This window comes from Nicotiana sylvestris, chromosome 4 (assembly GCF_000393655.2).
Source record: "Nicotiana sylvestris chromosome 4, ASM39365v2, whole genome shotgun sequence".
NCBI lineage: Eukaryota > Viridiplantae > Streptophyta > Magnoliopsida > Solanales > Solanaceae > Nicotiana > Nicotiana sylvestris.
The window spans coordinates 24,479,397-24,502,537 of NC_091060.1; the positions used below are offsets into that span (position 1 = coordinate 24,479,397).

The 23,141-nt window shown below is 39.0% G+C and overlaps 2 protein-coding genes across 2 annotated transcripts; both read left to right on the forward strand.

The window, feature by feature from the left end:
* The first annotated feature begins 940 nt into the window (after positions 1–940).
* LOC138889337 (uncharacterized) lies at positions 941–1,816 on the forward strand. Its single transcript, XM_070172632.1, has 2 exons — positions 941–1,171; positions 1,265–1,816. Exons 1-2 carry the CDS (start codon positions 941–943, stop codon positions 1,814–1,816), a joined length of 783 nt encoding a protein of 260 aa, XP_070028733.1.
* A 17,797-nt stretch (positions 1,817–19,613) lies between these two features.
* LOC138889338 (uncharacterized) lies at positions 19,614–20,564 on the forward strand. Its single transcript, XM_070172633.1, has one exon. The coding sequence runs from the start codon at positions 19,614–19,616 to the stop codon at positions 20,562–20,564; it is 951 nt and encodes a 316-aa protein (XP_070028734.1).
* The last annotated feature ends 2,577 nt before the right edge of the window (positions 20,565–23,141 follow it).

Here is a 23,141-nt window from a genome sequence, read left to right on the forward strand (position 1 = left end):
GACCTGCGCCTTTCAAGATCTGGCCTTGAAACCATAAGAGCAAACACGTAGGAGCCATGGAAGGCTGGTACAAGTCTCCGATGACCTCGGAGGGCCATGGATTAAGGCGGATTAGGGTGGAGGCGGCTAGGGTTTTAAGGTATTGTAGAGAGGATTTGGGAGAGGAGGGGTTTCAGAGGAGACGTATTGTGAGAAATGAATTAGGGTGAAGGGTCGTTTGGGTTAAAAAGGAAGGGGGTAATGAGAGCTGTTGATCTAAACGATCAACGGCTGGGATTAGGTAAGAGTCCGGGTGGGTCGTATAAATGGGTAAAGGGTCGGGTTTGAAAGGAATTGGGTCGGGGTAAAATTGGGTTCCAATTGGGGTTCAAATTAGGCTATAATGGAAAGGTAATTGGGCTAGTTTTTAAATAGCCAATTTTCCCCCATTTATTTTATGAAAATAGCAAAAATAAATTATGAAAATAAATTAAAAGTACTAAAATGATTTGCAACATATGATTATCAAATTAAAAATACTATACTTAATTTTTATAGATATGGACGCAATTAAAGCTAAAAGAGGCTAATATTGCAATTATATACAATTTAGCATTTAAAATACTAAATACATTTGTAAAATGTACAAAAATTATGTTAGCTATATTTTGGCATAAATATGAGAATACAATAAATGAATTATCAAAAATGATAATTTTGGAAATATTATTGGATTTTTTATGAATAAAATAGGGGAATAAATTGGTTTAAAAATCTTTATAAATTAAGAAAATAATTGGACATACTTATATATGCATACATATGCTATTTTGAAAGTATTTTGCATATTAAGAATATACAAGGAAAAATTTGGTAGCAACAATTGGCAGATCACTTGGCCGAGAACCTGGTGAATAAAGAATATGAACCTTTGCAGACTTACTTTCCTGATGAAGCGGTAATGCATATCGACAAGGTCGAGAAGGATGAAAAGCCCGGTTGGAAATATTTCTTTGATGGGGCCGCTAACATGAAAGGAATTAGGATAAGAGTTGTACTCATTTCTGAAATAGGGCATCACTACCCTATCACAGCTCAGCTTCGTTTCTACTGTACCAACAACATGGCCGAATACGAAGCGTGCATTTTGGGGTTAAGGTTAGCTGTGGACATGGGAGTCCAGGAAGTGCTGGTTTTGGGAGATTCATATCTGTTAGTGCACCAGATCTAGGGAGAATGGGAGACCCGAGATTTGAAACTAATATCGTATAGACAATGTTTGCAGCATCTCTGTCAGCGGTTCAGATTAGTGGAATTCAGGCATATCCCTAGGATCCACAATGAGGTTGTTGATGCTTTGGATACTCTGGCATCGATGTTACATCATCCAGATAAGGCTTATTCTGACCCTTTGCATATTCAGGTCCGCGATCAGCATGCTTACTGTAACATGGTGGAAGAAGAACTTGACGGCGAGCCTTGGTTCCATGATCTCAGGGAGTTCATCAGGTCGCGAGTGTATCTAGTACAAGCCACATGGGATCAGAAGAGAACAATTCAACGTTTGGCAAGCAAATTTTTCTTCAGTGGAGGAGTTTTGTACAAAAGAACTCCAAATCTTGGATTGTTGAGATGCATAGATGCTAGACCAGCCACGACTATCATGACCGAAGTGCATTCCGGCATCTGTGAACCGCATATGAGTGGGTATTCTGGCAAAGAAAATTCTCCGAGCAGGTTATTATTGGCTCACCATGGAGCGAGATTGCATCAGTTTTGTGCGCAAGTGTCATCAATGCCAGGTACACGGAGATTTGATTCATTCTCCGCCGTCTGAATTGCACATAATGTCCGCACCATGGCCCTTTGTTTCTTGGGGTATGGATATCATCGGACCAATTGAGCCAGCAACATCCAATGGACACAGGTACATTCTGGTGGCCATTGACTATTTCACTAAGCGGGTTGAAGCTAAAACTTTCAAATTTGTGACCAAGAAGGCAGTGGTCGATTTTGTTCATTCAAATATTATTTGTCGGTTTGGAATCCTAAAGGTGATCATCACAGATAATAGTGCCAATCTTAATAGTCATTTGATGAAAAACGTGTGTTAACAGTTTAAGATTACACATCGAAATTCCACCCCATACCGCCCCAAGGTGAATGGAGCAGTCGAGGCAGCTAACAAGAACATAAAGAAGATGCTTCGGAAAATGGTGCAAGGTTCCAGGCAATGGCACAAAAAGTTTCCCTTTGCGTTGTTGGGTTACCGCACTACTGTTCGTACTTTGGTATGTGCAACTCCTTATTTGTTGGTATATGGAACTGAGGTAGTGATACCCGTAGAAGTTGAAATTTCATCCCTTCGAATTGTTGCTGAAGCCGAAATTGATGATGATGAGTGGGTCAAAGCCCGTCTGGAGCAATTGAGTTTGATTAATGAAAAAAGATTGGTAGCAGTGTGTCATGGCAAGTTGTATCAAAAGAGAATGGCGAGAGAATACAACAAGAAGGTGCGTCTGCAGAAATTTGAAATGGGTCAGCAAGTATTGAAACACATCCTTCCACATCAGGCTGAAGCAAAAGGCAAGTTTGCCCCAAATTGGCAGGGGTCGTTCATCATAACGAGAGTATTATCCAATGGTGCTTTGTATTTAATAGATATAGAAGGCAAATGTGTAGATATGGCTATCAATTCTGATGTAGTCAAAAGATATTATGTATGATTTCTTTGGTTTAAATTGTGTTTGATTGTACTTGGCATGTTTTGAAGATTGGAATGACGAAGGCATTTTGTTCTGCTATCTAAACACTTTATCTTTTGTTACCACTTTGAGCCTTATTTATTTCCTTTCATACCCCTCTTTTGAAATCAATAGTAAAATTCAGAAACACGAACAGAAAAGATGAGTAAAGAAGAAAAATAGAAAAAGAGAAGAGAAAAGAAAAAGAAAAGAAAAAGGAAAAAAGAAAAAAAAAAGAAAGAAAAGAAAAAGAAAACAAAGGAAAAAGAAAGGAAGAGAGAGAAAATAAAAAAAAGAGAAGAGAAAAGGTCAAAGAGAGAAAGAAAAGGAAAAGAGAAAAGTAACAACAACAAAGCAATTTCTATGACATGAATTACGTTCGACCTGATTCCTTTTAAGGATATGTAGGCAGTCTCATGGTTCGGTCCCATTAAAATAAAAATTCAAAAGTCCCCAAGCAAAGAAACTAGGGTAGAAAGTTGTGGTTGTTGTAAGAAATCTGATTCCAAAAGTTGTAATTTTAAACCTATTCAAGTTGTTTTGAGCCTTTGTGATATACTTTCTTTCTAACCCTATCCAAAAGCCCACATTGCGGTCCAAAGAAAGACCTTCCGATCAGTCTTTGAGAGATGACAAGTCGAGCAAGTAGAGGTGTGATTCATATCAGGGGCAATACTCTGGTCTAAGCAAGAAAAATGAAAAATGAGAGAGTCTTATTGGTGAAAACCCTCGCAGGCACCGTAACGCGATGGAAAGATGAGAGAAATTAAAATGAGAGATTCTTATTGGTGAAAACCCTCACAGGCACCGTAAAGAGACAGTGAATTGAGATATGAACGAATGAGAGAGGTTTGTTGGTGAAAACCTTTCAGGGCACCGCAGGCCGAACAAGGTCAGTAATTTGGCAAAGAAATTGGGTTATGAAAATCCCGGGGCATAAAGTATGACAACTGAAAGGTGATTGGTTGAATAGGTTGGGTTGATTAATCTGAAATGCATGTCATGATCATTGGTACTAGCTGCTCCACTCAGATAAGTCTCTTTTCCTTTTCTCCCTCAAATAGTCATCCAGTTTTAGATTTTTCTTTTTATTCCTAACTCTCAAAGTCATTGCATTTCATTTCTATTGGGTTTATTTCTTTGAGGTTTTTCCAATATCAGCCTTGTCTAAGCAAGTGAAAAAGGATTTCAAAGTTTACTACCAACTTCCAAATTGCACAAAGCAAAGTGCGGCCAAAATATACCAGAGATAAAATGTTGCAAAGAGAAAAATAAGGTGTCAGTGAAAGCTCCAATGGGCGAATGGTTTGCGAATCTTGTGGGAGATACAGAGGTTCAGGTGGAAAAGACAAAAATGTAAAACAACGGGTTGGGTGTAGAGCACTCGGGGACATTCAGGGTTTTGCGTTGGGATTCAGTCAGAAAGTCAAACACATTCTTGGCCAATTCAAAGTAGTCAGTTAGAACAAAGCATGGTAGTGGAAAGTCCACCTTCAACAAGAATGCCACAAACTAACCACCACATTTTTCAAACTGATAAAGTTTTCTTTGATTGAAATAGGGGCAGGAAATCTCATTTGTTCCGGAGGAACCCTCCGTAAGGAAAGCATGTACCGAACAGGTTCGACCGTAAATTCTCAGGACCCGCTTGAATAATGGGATTTAATTTGAAGGTCTCAGGACCCTTCTGGACAATGGGACTTAGTTAAAATTCAAAACATTCATGAGTAACAGGATCTAGCATAAGCTCTACTTTGAGGAAATATAAGTTGGCTTTAAAGTTTTCATTCTTAGGATGAGATTCAATTTGAAATTTTCAGGACCCTCCTGAATAATGGGACTTAGTTTTAATACCTCTATTAGATAATGAGATCTAACATAAGTTTCACCTTTAGGAAGTTGAATTTAGCTCTGAAGTTTTCACCCTCAAGATGAGATTTGATTTTAATTTTCAGGACCTTCCTGGATAATGGGGTCCAGCTTTTAAACTCTTAGAGATATTGGGTAACATGATTCTATTAATACTTACAGATGTCCCCAACTACTAAACTGGGGTAGAAAAGTTTATTTTGTTTTGTCTGTTTTGTTGTAATCAGGCACCCACCTGGAGAAACAAGGGAAGATAGTTCCGAGGAAAAGTAGTCTCAAGAGAAAGCAGTTCAGATTCAGCAATTAGGCACCCACCTGGAGAACAAAGGAAAGATGACACAAGTTCAAAGGAAAGCGGATCAAGTTCAGCCATCAGGCGCCCACACGGAGAACAAGGGAAGCAACTCAAGTTTCGAGGAAAAACAGTTCCAAGTAGCAAGAGAAAATGGTTCAAGTTTTGGCAATCAGGTACCCGCTTGGAGAATAAAGGAAGACAAATCAAGTTTCAGAGGAAAGGAATACAATTCAAATATTGGTAATCAGGTACCCACCTGGAGAACAAAGGGAAAGCAGCAATGTTCATAGGAAGGCGATTCAAGTTCAACAATCTGGAGCCCACCTAGAGAACAAGGGAAAACAGTTCAAGTCTCAAGGAAAAACAATGCAAATGTTGGTAATCAGGCACCCACTTGGAGAACAAAGGGAAAGCAGCAATGTTCAAAGGAAGACGGTTCAAGTTCAGCAATCAAGAGCCCACCTGGAGAACAAGGGAACACAAGTCAAGTTTTGAGGGAAAAGCAGTGCAAGTGTTGGAAATCAGGCACCCACCTGGAGAACAAGGAGAAGCAGTTCAAGTTTCGAGGAAAAGCAGTTCAAGTTTTGGCAATCAGGTGCCCACCTGAAGAGCAAGGGAATATAGTTGAAGTATTGGAAATCAGGCACCCACATGGAGAATAAGGAGAAGCAGTTCAAGTTTCGAGGAAAAGCAGTTGAAGTTTTGGCAATCAGGTGCCCGCCTGGAGAGCAAGAGAATACAGTTAAAGTTTTGGCAATCAGGCGCCCACCTGGAGAGAAAGGGAATACAATTAAAGTTTTGGTAATCAGGCGCCCACTTGGAGAGCAAGGGAATACAACCAAAGTTTTGGTAATCAGGCGCCTACCTGGAGAGCAACGGAATACAGTCAAAGTTTTGGTAATCAGGCGCCCACCTAGAAAGCAAGAGAATACGGTTAAATTTTTGGCAATCAGGCACCTACCTGGAGAATAAGGAAAGCGATTCAAGTTTCAAGGGAATAGAGTTTAAATGTTGGCAATCAGGCACCACCTGGAAAACAAGGGAATTCACTTCAGAGTGCAATTCAAGGCAGCAACAAAGGAATCTCACCTGGAGAGTACAAGTCGACAGAGCAGCAGAAACTGCAAGATCAAGTTCGAAGATATAGATAGGACTCTAGTAATTCATAGATCATAGTTTAGTCTAGTTTCTTTTATTTTGTCTTGGTGTAATAAGGAATTCAGCAAGCAGTAGCAGCAACAACAACAGTGCAATCACAGCTTTCTGGTAGTCCCAGCTACCGAAACTCCCCGAACTACACTGACCTGATTCCTTTATAGCCAAAGATATGTAGGCAACCTCGGAAACAGGGTGCGGCCAAATTTTTCAAAAGTGCTTCCCACAGAGTATTCAAACGGGTAAAAATCGCTTGTACCCGCTCACTTTATCTTTGCACGAAAACTCTTCATGTTTCCCAGCAAAGAAGGGCAACTGTGAGAACGTGATTTTTGCCCTATATGATTTACTCCCATAAAATACAAGAAAAACAAATTTTTTCATTTTTTTTTTACAAATTCTATAGGATTTTGTGGGATTTTTTGTTAATTATTTGCATTTTTCTGTGCATGTTTATCTTATTAAAATCATGAAAAATACAAAAAATATCATGTATTGCATTTAGGATTTACCTTTACATTTTGAGGATCAATTAGTTAGTTATTTGTCTTATTAAAAGTGAAAATCACAAAATTGGTTCATTTTGCATTTTTAAATTTAATTTTAGAATAGTATTTTCCCTTTTCTAATTTAGGATTAAATAACTTTTTAAAATTTTTAGAAAAGTGGATAGTATTACAATTTAAATCAATTTTAGGTTTAATTTAGTTTTTATTTCATTAATTTTAGTTAAAAGAAAATTGAAAAAAAAGGAAAGAGGAATTAGAATTAATAGGGCTAATTTTTATTGGACCAATTACTAAAGCCCAAACCCTTTTTCTTCTCACCAACCCGCCCCCGGTCCAATTGCCCCCTGTTAGTAGAAAAACACTGTTTCCCCTTTAGAATCCCAACCGTTGATCTCCATTGATCAAACGGTTGGGAACTAAGGCTCCCCTTAATATTTAAGTGTCGGAACTGATACCCTCCCCCCCAGTCAACCATCTCCTCACTTCACCTTCTCTGCAGAAACCCTAGAGACGTCGCCTTGAAACCCTCCGTCGGCGGTGCAACCCCAAACCGCCTCAAAAATTACACCCCACAATCCCCGGCCTCTCCTCTTCCTAAACCCCAAAACGATTTCCCTCAAATCCCTCTCAATCCTATCCAATTTTGGATCTAAAATCAACACCCCGAAACCCTAAAGCCCCAAATTTACCCTGACCTCGGATCTGTGGCATGAAAAATTAGGATTCAAGCCTTCAATTTCCAGGGGTAATTTAATGTGAAATTGATGTTGTTCGTTTGTTCTTGAAAAAGAACATGCGACTAACATTAGTTTTGGGTAAATCGGAGCAACCAGAGTTTCTTTAAGTCAACTACTAGGTATTTTCTTTTATTTTTCCCTCTGCCTATTTCTGTGATTTTTTCTTCTATGTTCCTTCCTTTTTCTTCCACCCTTTCTTTAATCGGTATCCTTATATTCCTCTTCATCTCGGTTGGGTTTAGAAATCATAGGTTTTTCAGCCATTTAATTTGATAATAATAATAGGTTAAGAATCAATTAAACTCTTTGTTAGCACTTGTTAATTTTCCTTTTTCCTTTTACTTCTTATCTTCTACTCTGCTTCGTTAGAAGATCTCATATCAGTAGGATTCAGAATTGGGTTAGTTTGGACTTTCTTGTGAATTCATTTGCTTAGACTTGGATTTGGTTTTGCTCGTGCAAGAAGCCCAAAGAGCTTATTGAAGTTCGCTAATACAGAAGCCCAAGGGCATTTGGGGCAGTTTGTTTCAAACATGTGGTTTGTTTAAAGTAATTACCAGACCTTTGAGGGTTATTTTAGGAAATTGGATAGGGGGAATCTTTCCTAACTGTTTGGGAAGATTCCAGGAAGGTGGGGATTGGGTAGTTCAGCAAATAGGTTTAAAATTTCAGGGTTTAAATTTTACAAAAGGTGAACTGATGAAGGGTAATTTTGAATGAATAGAATCAGGTACTGCTGCCCTAAGATCTTACTATATAAGGCCTGTTTCATTCATTTTCTGGCAGAGATCACAACACTAAAAATAGCAAACGGCTAAGCCTCTTCTCTGAAAATATTGATACTTGTTTTCAACCTTTCACTCTTTCCTTTTTTCACAATAGTTTAAGAAGAACTCTTCTTTCGATTTCTGGTGGTTTTAGAGTCAAGAAAATGGTTTAATCTGAAGTTAGTGTTGATTATTGCTGTTGTATTTTGTTGCTGCTTTTCTGATGCTTGTTTAGCTCTTGTCACGTTCAAAGATTTACTACCTTGCTTTATTTGTTTATAACCAGGTATGTAAGTTGAATCCATATGACATATGAATAATACACGTGAAGCTTTAGAGTTTGTTGGTTGTTGCTATAGAATCGATGCCTATTTGCTTTGCTGGAGATCGATTCCATGGTGCTGTAATTTATTGTACTCTGTTCCCCTCCACATTCTGTTTTGTAGTCTGTTAGAAGTAAGCTAAAATTGGTCCATGATATATATGTGTTTTGAGTTTAAACTACATTTTAAGTGGTGGGAGGTGTTTGTGCCTCCTAAGTTGCTTTCGAAATTTGTTTGAAGTTTCAATCTGTTAATACTATGGTTTATCATAAGATGTGTTTAAAGGTGATATGTTCAATGTGAAATGTTCTTTAGAAAGGGGTTGAAAGATTACTGTTGTGGGGTATATGAAATCTGGATTCAATATGTTTAAAATACAATATTTAGCATGTATATGTTTCCTGGGTTTTAATTTGATAGAACAGATTGTGTGTGCGTTAGTATGGTTTGATAAATAGTTTAATGGTCGAAGTTCATGTTGTAGCATTAGTAACAGTAATAATTCGAGGTTTATAATAACATTGTTGACTTGTATATGAGGCTATTTCGTGTGAGTGGTGATTGTTTATGGCCTCAGTAGGGCCTTAATTCTTGTACATTCTTGCCAAGGTTTTGGAGAAGTTGATTCAGGCCTAAATGTGGGCCGTTTGAAATGTTTGAGGAATTTTCTTTTGGGCTCTAACTTTAGCCCAACCCCGAAAGCAGTGTGTTCCCCAAATAATTACTGAGTGCATTATAGCGTGGGGCCCAATTTCAGGTGGCCCAGCCTCAAGCTGGGGCATTTTCAGATTAATATCGATTTTTGTTTCTATTATAGTTCATTTAGCTTAATTCGATTTTTTGGTTGGTGGTGTGATGAAGTTGTTTTGAATTAATCTCAACAATTTCCATGTTTGGGCTTTATGTTTGGCCCAGCTTAGCCTGTGAGGCTTCCGGTGCTATAATTTCAACTTTGGGATTTTCCTTTAGCCCCTCTCCCTCTTTAAAAGGTCGTTTTTTGTTTTGTTTCTGGACTTGCAGTAAGTATGGAACTCGTTCCCCCAAACGTTAAGTTGGTATGGAACTTTGCATATGCTGCTTATAGTAATCTTGGATAAAATTTAATTTAGATAAGAATTCAAGCTTCTTTGGACCTCGTTAATTAAGTATGACTCTTTAATTAGATTGAGGTGTGCCATATAAAACAAGACCTATAATTTATGGCCCTTATAAGACTAGATCAAGAAATCATTTGAAGAAAGAGACTTGAGGCGTGCCATAAGCAAAAGTAAATCATCTATGGCCCTCACAAATGTTAATTTAGATATTAAAAATGAACTTCGTAGTTTGCTTTAGGCGCGTTAATTATATAATTATCATGACTACTACTAAAATTCGGGGGTACATTTCATGTGGCCTGGTTCTAATTTCCATCAAGGTTAAATAGAACGCGTCGTGAATCACGGGTGCATTTCATGTAGCGTGGCTTGCGATGTGTTTAAATAACCTTGAAATAATTCCTTAAATGAATAAAAGCGGTTTTAAAGTTAAAAATGCACATAGGTTTAAAAGTGTTTTAAAATCATATAATTAGGCCAATAATAATAGTTGATTGACTGTGCTAGAACCACGGAACCCGGGAATGCCTAACACCTTCTCCCGGATTAACAGAATTTCTTACCCAGATTTTTGTGTTCGCGGACTATAAAACAGAGTCAATCTTTCCTCGATTCGGGATTTAAAACCGGTGACTTGGGACACCATAAATTATCCCAAGTGGCGACTCTGAATAAATAAAATAATCTCATTTCGATTGTCACTTAAATTGGAAAAACTCCCTTATACCCTTCGGGGGTAGGAAAAAGGAGGTGTGATAATGAGGCGGGCTCCAGCGAGGACCAGGCTGTTTAGGTGCCTTGTAGATTTTTCTTTGTTTTTGTACTTTTGTATTTTTTGTTGAGGCCGTTCGGCCTTTGTAAAGATATATATATACAAGGCTCTTTTTCCCTTCGACAATTTACAAGCTTGTTGTTTTTTCAATTTTGCCGAGGGTAGCCTTTGAACCAGTTTAGAAATTTGTAGGCCTTATGTTTTGGTCACGGATCTCGGACGTCTCCGAGCTATTCTAGGATGGTCGTGGCCTTTTATGTTCGGGTGTTTCCCAATGGGCTTATTACCCCGAGCTATCCAGGCTTGCCAAGGACAACACTCCTCGAATGGGGATGGCTGTAGCCTTTAAAGTTTGGGCACTGGCTAATAGGTTTTGTGCCCTCGGGCTTCGATAGCCCGGTCCGTCCGAACTTTCCTTAGACGACAGTCCTCGAGTGAGGGTGATCTCTTGGATCCAGATGGAGGTGTTCTTAGGACTCGATGTCTTTAGGGAAAGGGATGTAGTAATTTTAAAGAGACAAAATATTTATTTGCAAGGTAAAAACTTTCTTTCATTTATGTGCGCAATATACAAGGTTGCAAATGTGTACAAGCTTCGTGTTATGGCTTGAGTGGGCACAGTTTCTGGTCTATGTGGGCACGGTTCATTTGACTATTTGGCCCTTACAATAAATCCTATTCACCGAGCCTAGACTTTTCGAACACAAAGTTTCTTTCCTTGCTAAAATCATTATGTGAGGGTGATGGCCCCCAGTATTCGAGGTTGATCATAGAGGGCTCGGATACTGTTGATGTGATCATGTACTCTGATTCATAGCTGGTCGTCAATTTTTAGTTAGCACGATCCACTGTTGCCTTGTTAAAACCTTGCCGGAAAACTCATTTGGGACAAAACTGGTTCAAGGGAAAAAGAGTACAACACGTGCTTACAGGCCTAAAGGCTATATCATTTCTTGTTTGTTACCTGCAAGAGTTAGTTCAATATGTAAAGAAAAGAAATGAATGGGGTCGCATCTTAGCAGTAGTATCGTTTTAAGTAAGTTATGTTCCAGTTGTTCGATAGTCGCTCACAGTTCATTGCTCCGAGTTTGTACGACCCTTTTTCGGTGATCTCGATAATTTGATATGGACCTTCCCAATTCTACCCCAGCTTCCTTTCATTCTGCTTCTGGGTGCTTAGTGTGACCTTTCTTAACACCAAATCCCCGACATTGAAGTGTCAAAGGTTGGATCTCTGATTGTAATACCTTTCGATCCATTCCCTTTGGGTGGCCAACCGGACGAGGGCGGCCTCGCGCCTCTCGTCTAAAAGTTCCAAGATCGTACTCATGGCCTTATTGTTTGACTCTTTGGTTGCATATCGGAACCTAAGACTCGGTTCTCCGTCTTTGATCGGTATTAGTGCTTCGACATCGTAGACCAACGAGAATGGGGTGGCCTTGGTACTAAATTTTGAGGTAGTACGATATGCCCATAGAACTTTGGGCAAAATTTCCTTCCATTTTCCTTTGGCTTCTGTCAACCACTTTTTGAGGTTTTGGAGTAGGGTCTTGTTCGTGGATTCCGCTTGTCCTTTCCCACTAGGATGATAGGGTATTGATAGGATCCTTTTGATCTTATGGTCCTCGAAATATTTGCTCACTTTGCTGCCGACGAACCGCTTCCCATTATCGCACATGATCTCGGCCGGCATTCTGAACTAGCAGATTATGTGGTCCCAAATGAAATCAATAACTTCTTTCTCCCTGACATTCTCGAATGCCTGGGATTCAACCCATTTAGAAAAATAGTCAGTCATAAATAACATGAATTGGGCCTTACCGGGTGCCCATGGCAGGGTCCACCGATGTCCATTCCCCATTTCATGAATGGCCAGGGTGACAAGATCGAATGCATCAGCTCCCCAAGCTGATGAATCATCGAAGCATGCCTGTGACATCCATCGCATTTTCATACAAACTCCTTTGCATCCTTTTCCATGTCAATACAGTAGTAGCCGACTTTTATTACCTTCTCAACCAATGATTCGGTGCCCGCATGATTTCCGGAGGTGCTTTCGTGGACTTCCCTTAAAACATACTCGGTATCTTCCGGTCCTAGACATATGGCGAGTGGGCCATCGAATGTTCTCCTTAATAGGGTACCATCTTCTGACAAACTGAATCGGGCCACCTTCGTATGCAGAGCTTTCGATTCTTTAGGATCCGAGGGCAGTTTTCCGGTCTTCAAGTAATCTATATATTTGTTTATCCATTCCCAGGTTAAGCTTGTTGAGTTTATCTCGGCATGACCTTCTTCCACTATCGATGAAACCGTTCTTGAGTTGAATTCATCGTCATCGACCGAAAATCCCAAGTTAGCAAGAGCATCAGCTTCGCTTTTTTGATCTCGAGGTACATGCTTTAGAGTCCCCTCCTTGAACCGATGTAGCGTTACCTCCATTTTATCCAGGTATCTTTGCATTTGTTGCTCTCTGACTTCGAACGTCCCATTGACTTGGTTCACAACAAAGAGGGAGTTGCACGTAGCTTCGATCATCTCTGCCCCCAGGCTTTTAGCCAGTTCGAGACCTACAATCATGGACTCATACTCGGCCTTGTTGTTAGTCAATTTTATAGTCCTAATATATTATCGAACTACATTTCATGTCGATGGCTTTAACATGATGCCAAGTTCGGACCCCTTTGCGTTCGAGGCATCGTTCTTAAAGAGGGTCCAGATTCCTGAAGCAGTCCTCTAGTTCAACAATAATTCCCTTTCGACATCCGGTATTAGGACCGATATAAAGTCGGCCACAAAGTCAGCCAGAATTTGAGATTTGACGGCGGTTCGAGGTCGATATTTGACATCGTACCCGCTGATTTCCACTGCCCATTTGGCTAATCATCCCCAGAGCTCGGGTTTATGCATTATGTTTCTTAATGGGTAAGTAGTCACAAGACATATGGGATGGCATTGAAAATACGGTTTTAACTTCCTAGAGGCGCTTATCAAAGCGAGCGCTAATTTTTCTAGGTGAGGATACCTAGTTTCGGCCTCGCCTAGAGTTATGCTAATATAATAGATAGGAAATGGCATACCTTCTTCTTCTCGAACCTAGACTCCACTTACTGCTACCTTGGATACCGTAAGTACGGGTACATCTGTTCGTCTGCCTTCGGAGTATGAAGAAAAAGTGGGCTCGAGAGGTACCGCTTGAGTTCCTCCAAGGCTTGTTGGCACTCCAGGGTCCATGAGAAGTTATTCTTCTTCTTCAACAGTGAGAAGAATCGATGGCTCTTGTCGGAAGACCTCGAGATGAATCGACCCAAAGCGGCTATGTGCCCGGTTAACCTCTGAACGGCTTGACATTGTCCACTACGGTAATGTCCTATATGGCCTTGATTTTATCGAGATTGATCTCGATTCCTCGGTTGGACCCCATGAATCCGAGAAATTTTCCAGACCCGACTCGATCCGGGTTCAGCTTCATATTGTACTTCTTCAATATGTTGAAGGTTTCTTGAAAATGCTTCAAATGATCTATACTTACAGGGAATTAACCAACATATCATCAATAGAAACTTCCATTGATTTTCCTATCAATTCTTCGAACATTTGATTTACTAGGAGTTGGTAAGTGGCACAGGCATTTTTAGTCCAAATGGCATCACGTTATAGCAGTAGGTGTCGTACTTGGTAAGAAGGACGTTTTTCCTGATCGCCTAGGTCCATCCGAATTTGGTTGTACCTGGAATCAGCGCCGATAAAACTGAGGATCTCATGGACAACCGTCGCATCGATCATGTAGTCAATGTTGGGCCAATGGAAAGAGTCCTTGGGACGTGCCCTATTCAAATCTTTATAATCTAAGCACATTCTTAATTTATTACCCTTTTTAGGGACTACCACTATGTTTGCTAACCAATACGGGTATTTAACTTCCCGAATGGACCCTATTTTAAGGAGTTTAGATACCTCGTCTTTGATGAATGCATTCTTGACTGAGGCCTCCTTTTCTGTTTGACCAGATGGAACTTCGGGTCCATGCTCAGCTTGTGAGTGGTTATTTTCGGCGGGATCCCTGTCATATTAAGGTGGGACCAAGCGAAACAATCTATGTTATCTATAAGGAATTTAATGAGTTTTTTCCTAAGCTCGGGACTTAACCCCGTGCCCAGGTATACCTTATGATCGGGCGAGTGCTCGATCAATATGACTTGATCCAGTTCTTCAATCGTTGATTTAGTGGCGTTGGAATCATCGGGGGCTATGAAAGACCTAGGAACCCCGTAGTCGTCGTCTTCACCCATCCCCTGCCTTTCCGGTTGGGTCGGGGCCGATGTAGGTAATTGCTATTTGGTTTCTTCCTTGGAGACCGAACCCATCCTTTAGTGTTGAAAGTGCAAATATCGGGATCACCTATTCGACCGCGAACATCTCCTTTGCGGTGTTGTTCGCTGTAATTTATTTTTATCCCTCCTGGTGTTGGGAATTTCAACACCTAGTGCAGCGTCAAGGGTACTACCCTCATGTTTTGAATCCACGATCTCCCGAACAGAGCATTGTACCTCATATCTCCTTCGATCACATAGAACTTGGTTTCCTGAATGGTTCCAGCGGTGTTCACCAGTAATATTATCTCCCCCTTTGTGGTCTCACATACCATGTTGAATTAGCTTAGAACTCGGACTGCAGGCACGATTTGCTCTTGTAGACCGAGCTGCTCTATGACCCTCGATCTGATGATATTGGCGGGGCTATCTGGATTAATTAATACACGCTTAACTCGAAATTTATTTATGTGTACAGATATTACCAGTGCATCGTTGTGAGGCTGCACGATGCCTTTAGTATCCTCGTCGTTGAAAGACAAGGTTCCTTCTTTCACATAATCTCAAGTCTATTTTTCCCTTATGATAGATACTTTGGTGCGCTTTAATATTGGCCCCTGGGAACGTCGACCCCACTGATGATCATGTTAATGACGTGTTGAGGTTCCTCATCCTCGATCTACTTACTAGAATCTCTATTCCTGAAATGGTTTTTGGCTCGATCGCTAAGGAACTCTCGGAGATGTCCGTTGTTGAATATCCATTTTTTTAGCTCCTCGAGCATCTTTATGATCTCGGGTTTAGTCCCCAGTTCATTTTCATTTGGCCTCTCCGTGACCTGTCCACTTCTGCGAGTGATGTCCCGAGATGGCTCGGGCTCAATTCTGCTTGGGGCACGACTTTAGTTCTGCAGTTGGGCTATCGCTGCCTGTTGAGCCGTAACATTTTGAAGATTACCCGCAAGTTGATCACAACACCTTCACCGTCGTGCGTATTTTGGGCAATCGATTGGACTTCCTTGCGGATGCTGTTCTCAGGATCGGTAGGCAAATTCGCATTGATAGCCACATACGAGCTAGGTCGATCGGGTTCGTGGCTGGAACCCTGTTGAGATCGACAGGGGGAACCACGTTACCGGGTGCTATATTGTTGTTCTCGCCATGGTGGCCGGACTCAGGATCCACGTTTAGAGGGGCAGATTGGGAGTTCGATATTTCAAACTTTGACCTAAAATTAAAGACACTCCAAAGAAGAAGTGTAAAGTAGGTTGTGTTATGGAAATTTGTATCAATTGCCACTATTATCCTTAGCCCCACGGTGGGGCCCAAACTGTTTACCCTTAAAATTGGATAATAATTAAATGTGTAAGTGGTTTTAAGGATATGCGGATTAATTTGATGCAAGATGATAAATTGAGTTAGAATGAACAACTAAAGGTACAGTAAATTAAAACCATGCAAGGGGGATGATTCCAGCCTTAGTGTAACGTTCACCTTCGGTCTGGGCTCACAGTGGCCAATATTGAGGAGCAAGAAAAAGAGCTTTTGATAACAGTAAAAATAGTAGTATATTGCTTTTTGAATACGTGTAACAATGTGTCTAATGAATTATCAAGCCCCTTTTTATATAGCAGTGGAGTCCTACTCTAGGTATAACTCCATAAAAGGTAAAAAAATCTTTTGTTTAACCGATTGCCGGTTCTTCATCGATATGTGCCGGGATCCACGTCGTGTTATCCGGTCGATCGCGGATATCACGACCTTCTGTTGATTGTGCTTGATTGCCCGATAATACTCCCCAAAGCCTTTCACGGTTAGGACCAATCCCCGATCATGACTCCATACTTTCGAGGGTGGGTGTCATGCTCCTGGACTCTGACTCGATGAGATCCTAGCCTTGATTCCGGTCTCTTGTCATCATGTCTCGAGCTTAGTTTATCTTATGAGAGACCGGAGTATACCAGGGGCCAATTTACCTGTATACAATATCTGTAAGTCTAATTCAAATGGGTTTTTTAAGATGCCGTAAATGATGAGATTTGTGTTAAGACTTTAACTCCACCTAATTTTTCCTTCTTTGACGACCAAGGTTTTTGCACTTCAAAGCAGGAGGTGTTTGCTAACCTTATAAGTCGATCAAATTAACTTTAAGTATTTTTTTTAATTTATTTATGCGTTTGCTAAAAATAAAAATTTTTATAAGTCAAAATAAGCGATAAGCCATAAGTTGGTCTATCTCTATCTTATAAGTACTTTAGATTTGACAAATATTTTTACTATTCTACCCTAATATTACTTTGTAATTTCCAAAATGCCCGTACTGAAATAAAATCCTTCACTCTCCATGACTTCATTCTCTCACCTTTTTCAAGACTTCTCGTAAAATTTACCAAGACTCAATCTATTTATAAAATTGAGAATAAAAGAGTAAATTTTTTGTAAATTATACAGTGCCGGTAATAAAAAATATGGGTGAAAATTAAATAGAGGAAAATTTTATAATAAATTCCTAAAATTTATTTATTTATACTTTACATGAATTTTAATTACAATTGAAAAAAATTCTATTAATAACAAACAAAACTCAAAAAGCTATATATACAATAGAGAATAATAGAAATGTGGAACATAAAATCACACAACCCACACCAACATATATTTTATGCATCTTAATACACATAGTATCAAAATAATAATAATAATAATAATAATAATAATAATAATAATAATAATAATAATAATAATAAAAAGTAGCTGTTAGATTTTATAATTATTCATAATATGATTATTCTACTTATAATACTAATTTTAGTCTATGCGTGTTGCACGTTTAGATGTTTTGAATGAGTAATTTTTAAAAAATTACATAAATATTTTTAAAACTATATTTGAGTTTAGAATAAAACTGTAATCTCCTTTTGATGAAAATACAACACGTAAGAAAATAACATAGACAGACCCGCTGACCCTTAAAATAGGGAATCATCACACGTAAAGTTGGCTTTAGACTACTCAAATTTAAAATGACTCATTATACCTTCTTGTATATGGAAGTATTCGTTAGGTCCAATTATTATATAACGTGGTCGCACACCGCGTTTTAAAAAACGAGGGTGTGAGGCGGGGGCATTTATTTAGTACGGGGCAGGGCAAAAGTCACGAAACATAGGACATAAGCCCTACTGATCTATAATTTTTTAATTTTATGAATTAATAATATAACATTATAACATAAAAAAATATAAAAGATACATTACAAGTTTAAAAAAACTAAAAACAAATTAAAGAAACTTATATAAGATGAAATATCTGGCATGTTTACAAGTATAAATAATGCAATATTGATAAAGTTACTATGAAATATAAATTAACTACATCTTCTTAACTTTCAAGCAAGTAAAAATCATAATTTCTTAAAAACTATTATCACACTACAAATTTTACCTCCTTAAAAGTAAATACTCAAATATACAAATAAAGCAGTGTTGATGGATAATATACAAATAAAGCAGTTAACTATAAACCTCTTATTGTTTGTTCCAAATAACGCAGGATTTGTAGAAGGAAGAAGTCTTGTAGAGAATGTATTGCTTACTAGATATGACAAAAGCATATGGCAGATTATCTTGGCTGTTTTTAACAAAGGTGCCAAGGAAGATGAGTTTTGCGGAGAGATTTATTGGGTTGGTGTTTGGAATAATTTCCAATAATTGGTACTCAGTTCTTATAAATGGACAACCACAAGGTTTTTTCAAATCAACTAGAGGGGTGAAACAAGGGGATCCACTATCGCCTTCCTTATTCATACTTGCAGCTGAAGCATTATCAAGAGGGTTATATGCTGTACATTTGAACCACCGTTTTCGTGGTTTCGGAATGCCTAAGTGGAGTCCCAAGACAAATCATTTGGCCTATGCCGATGATACCATCATATTCTCATCTTCCGATGAAAATTCTCTTCAATTGATCATGGAGGTGTTGAGGGCTTATGAAATAGCATCCGGTCAACTAATAAACAAAGCCAAGTCTGCAATATTCATGCACCATTCTAGTAGTGATGTTGTGATCAGAAAGGTTGAAGGGATTACAGGGATTGGAAGGCAAGATTTCCCTTTCATATATCTTGGATGCCTGTTCTTTTACTCTAGAAGAAAGATGGATTATTACCAAGGACTTATAAACAAAGTCCTTGACAAATTGCAGTCTTGGAAAGGAAAATTACTGTCCATTGGAGGAAGGGCTGTATTGATTGCTCATGTATTGCAAAGCATGCCCATTCATTTGTTATCGGCAGTAAATCCACCTGCATTTGTGATAAACAAGCTCCACAGGCTATTTGCTAGGTTCTTTTGGAGCAATTCAGTTGATGGAAAAGCTAGGCATTGGGCCTCTTGGGATACTCTATGTTTGCCTAATGATGAAGGAGGTGTAGGGTTTAGATCACTACATGATACTGCTACAGCACTATTCTGTAAACTATGGTGGAATTTTCGGACAAAACCTTCACTTTGGACTTCGTTCATGTGTCAAAAGTATTGCAAGAAATTAAGTGCACTGGTTGTTACTTGGAAGGGTGGTTCTCATATTTGGAGAAAAATGCTAGAATGTAGGGATCCTGTGGATCATCTGATTGAATGGAAGCTTAAAATGGGATCTTCCCTTTTTTGGCTTGATAACTGGACTAGCCTAGGCTCTCTTTACTTTGTCACACATACTGATTTCTTTTGTGATGAAACTATACAAAATGTATATGATGTGGTGAATAATGAAGGCTGGGATGTCGAGAAATTGTACGATTTATTGCCTGAGGAGCTAGCTACACACATTCTGGACAAAATAGACCCTCCATCTTCTTCTAATATTCTGGATAAACCAGTTTGGAACTTGGAAACAAAGGGGAGTTTCAATGCTAAAACAGCCTGGGAATATCTGAGAAAAAGAAAGGGTACAGCCATTACTTATAAAACATGTGGGTGAAGGGACTACCCTTTAAGATCTCCTTCATGTGGAAATTGTGGAAAGGCAGGCTACCCCTGGATGATGCAATAAGGAGGATGGGGTACAGTTTCCCTTCGAAGTGCTGGTGTTGTGTGAGACCAGAGGAGGAATCAGTAGCACATGTATTTTTTACATCATATGCAGCAAAGAAAGTATGGACATATTTCTTCTCGTATGCAGGTCTATCTTTTGAGGGACTAAGCTTACAACAAGCTATTGTTCGATGCTGGTCAGTGGAGGTAATCCCACGCCTTAAACCAATTTTTCAAGCCTTACCCTGCATCATTGTTTGGGAGTTATGGAAAAGAAGAAATAGCAATAAGCATGACGATCCTGTATCGATCAATAGGGTAGTGCATCAGATTTGTACTACAATCCAATCTCTGGTCAAGGTAAGAAAGTCAGGCATTAGATATGTCCCACAAAGATGGCCAGATGTGCTCCATATGATGGAAAACTATATGCCTAGACTGAGGGTTACTAAGGTGACTTGGGAATTCCCTATAGCTGGATGGACTAAGATCAATAGCGATGGAGCATCAAGGGGAAACCCAGGCAGGAGTTCAATAGGATTTTGCTTGAGAAATGAGCAAGGGGACTTAATATATGCAGTGGGGAAGGAGATAGATGAAACAACAAACACACAAGCGGAGGCAAGAGCAATTTTAGAGGCATTGAGATACTGTACCAATATTGGTATATCTCAAATATGGCTTGAAACAGATTCCATACTACTGAAAAATACCATAGAGGGAAATTGGAAACCTCCTTGGATCATAGAGGAGGAAGTTGAAGAAATAAAGGAGATGATACGTAGGTGTAATGGAAGAGTGTCTCATATTTATAGGGAAGGCAATAAACTGGCTGATCACTTGGCTAACTATGCACTCAATATGGGGAATCTGGAATGCCATGAACTTCAGCACCTGGATACAAAAGGAAGAAGACTAGTGAATGTAGACAAACTTCGATGCCCAAACTTGAAAATCAAAGTAGTAAGAAGTTAGCAGTGATGGGGAGAAGAAGTGAAAGAATTGAGGAAATGAAAGATGTGATGTTGCCAAAGAAAACACTGAAGGAAGCAGAAATGCACAGAAGATATAATGATCAATGGGCGGAGCTCATGGGCTTCTTTATTTATAATAACATTGTTTGTTATTTTGCAGGAAATGCTACTGTTTCATTGCCAATCTTGATACTACAGGAACATAACAGCTGGGGGACTTCTCGTCAAATAAATGTGTCAACAATCAACGAGGCAATACACGAGATGGCAGGCAAAGAATGCACATTTGATGAGATATTCAATCAACATAGAAGAAGCAAGAGCAAGGTGGGAAGTTCTTGGAGGGAAGGATGTCGAGGTCTATTTGGAAACAGTCTCTACCCAGGGTAGTGGTAAGGTTTGCGTACACACTACCCTCCCCAGACCCCACTAAGTGAAATTATACTGGGTTGTTGTTGTTGTATAGAAGAAACAACAGTTTGAGAAAGAAGGAGCTGCAACAAGGGACACAGCAGGATATCAAATGCACAACATCGAAGGCACAGAAGAGAGGAGTACTAAAATACCAATCACCATCAACCTCAAGGATTGAAGAAGAACGCTGCAACACTTTTAATGAAATTCCAGTTGCTTCACTCGACTGGAAAGGAATTAAAATTAGACAAAGGGAGGGGATCGAGGAAAAAGCATCGATAGGAGAAAAAAGCTTAGAAGTATGGTTGCACTTGCCAAGGACATGGGTCCACATTGCAGACGTGAACCTTGGGACTTTAAAAAAAGGAACATTGGGTGGTGTTTTATGCACGCCTAAAGTTTGGGACAAAGCATGGGCAGTAGAACCTCATGCATTTTTTCTGCAAAATCTGGGCAGTGGTTCGACAACGATACATAAGGCACATGATTTATTGGATCATTTGGAGCAAGACCAAGCACAATTGACATGGGAGTGGAATTATAAAATGGAAGGATCATGCGGTACATATTGGATATCACAAGAAACGAAATGTTTGATCGTGTTAGAATAGAGCAAGGATTGTCGTTACACAAATTGAAGGAAGCAGCAAGTGCGAAAGGACTACTGATTGGTAATTCACACTCACAATGCATACACAATTGGGAAGATGATTAAGGATACAACAAAGCGACATTTTTTACTGCATCTAGTTGGAAAGACATATCATGGCTAGTTTTTATATCTCATTTGTCTTATCTTATTAGGTTACATAATGTAATATCAATGTTGAATGCAATATTCAATATTGATAATAGGGTCCATGTAAGTACCATAGTTTATTTCTTTCATCATCTAAGACCCCCTGACATTGTATTTTATTTTTGATATTTATATATATAAAAATTAGCCCTAGACGCTTGCATAGTGGATTGCCAAAAAAAAATTAAAAAAAAAAATAACGCAGCTAAAAGTGATTAACAAATTTAAAGGGTTAATTAATACATAGAAGAAAAGAGTTTAAAGGGTTAACACATAGAAGACACCTAAACCATTCACGTTATACAATTTTTATACTTAAATTATGAGGTGTTGTTATTACCGCTTGGCAAAGATATTGCCTTCAGGATGTCTTAGAGTTTATCTGTGGTAATTTTTGTGATCCTGCCAGATTAGTTAAAAGAAAATTTTCTTTTTTGACCGAAAAAAGAAGAAGATATTTTCACTTTCACAGTAATGCAGGGCTTACCCATTTCATCTTCCATAGTGCTTATCTACCACAATATTTGTCTAAATTATATTTTTTTTGTTAAAATATTTTCTGTCATCTAACTAAATACTAGAAAAAAATAAGAAAATCACTCATTTTTTCCTTCATACCAAACACACCCTCTAAAATGAACATTTTTAACTTGTTAGCTCGGACAAATACATATTAAAGTTACAAATAGAGAGTTTCCTTATGATTAATTTTATGAAATTTGATATTCGGCTTAAAGTATGTGTATTTATATGCATGACGTATCGCATTTTACTCGTATTTTGTGGAATCTGAATGTGTAATGTAATGATTTATTTTAATTTGGGATATTTGGGTAGCGCCCCGTGCTACCCGTGGCACAGATTACAGATGCCAAAAATTTCCTGAGCTAGGGCTAGCGCTCCTTGCTACCCTGGGCGACGAAAAGTCTCCTATTTCGTGCGGGACGAGTCATTTCGGCCCTACACGCCCCCAAACGTATAAAAGGGGGCCTAAATCTTTTTTTTTTGGGGGGGGGGGGGGGGGGTCGAGGGGGAGGACGTTTTTTAGAGTAACTTATGATAAGGGAAAGCACGGAGCCACCGCGGAGGCCGGAATTCATCAGATTTCATCTTTCTTCCGTCAAACTTAGTAATTTTTCTGTATCTTTGTATGATTTGTTATTTTGCTACCATGTCCATGTGGAGCTAAACTTCACGTTCTAGGGTTGTAGTTCTTTTATGAATATTGTTATTTAGATATTAATTTTGATTTCTTAATTTATTGTATTAGTTTATTTATTCAATCCTGCGATTAATTATTTGATTTCTTGATCACTAATTAAATACTATCTATGAATTTAGAGTTGAATTCGAAAGTGGGAATTC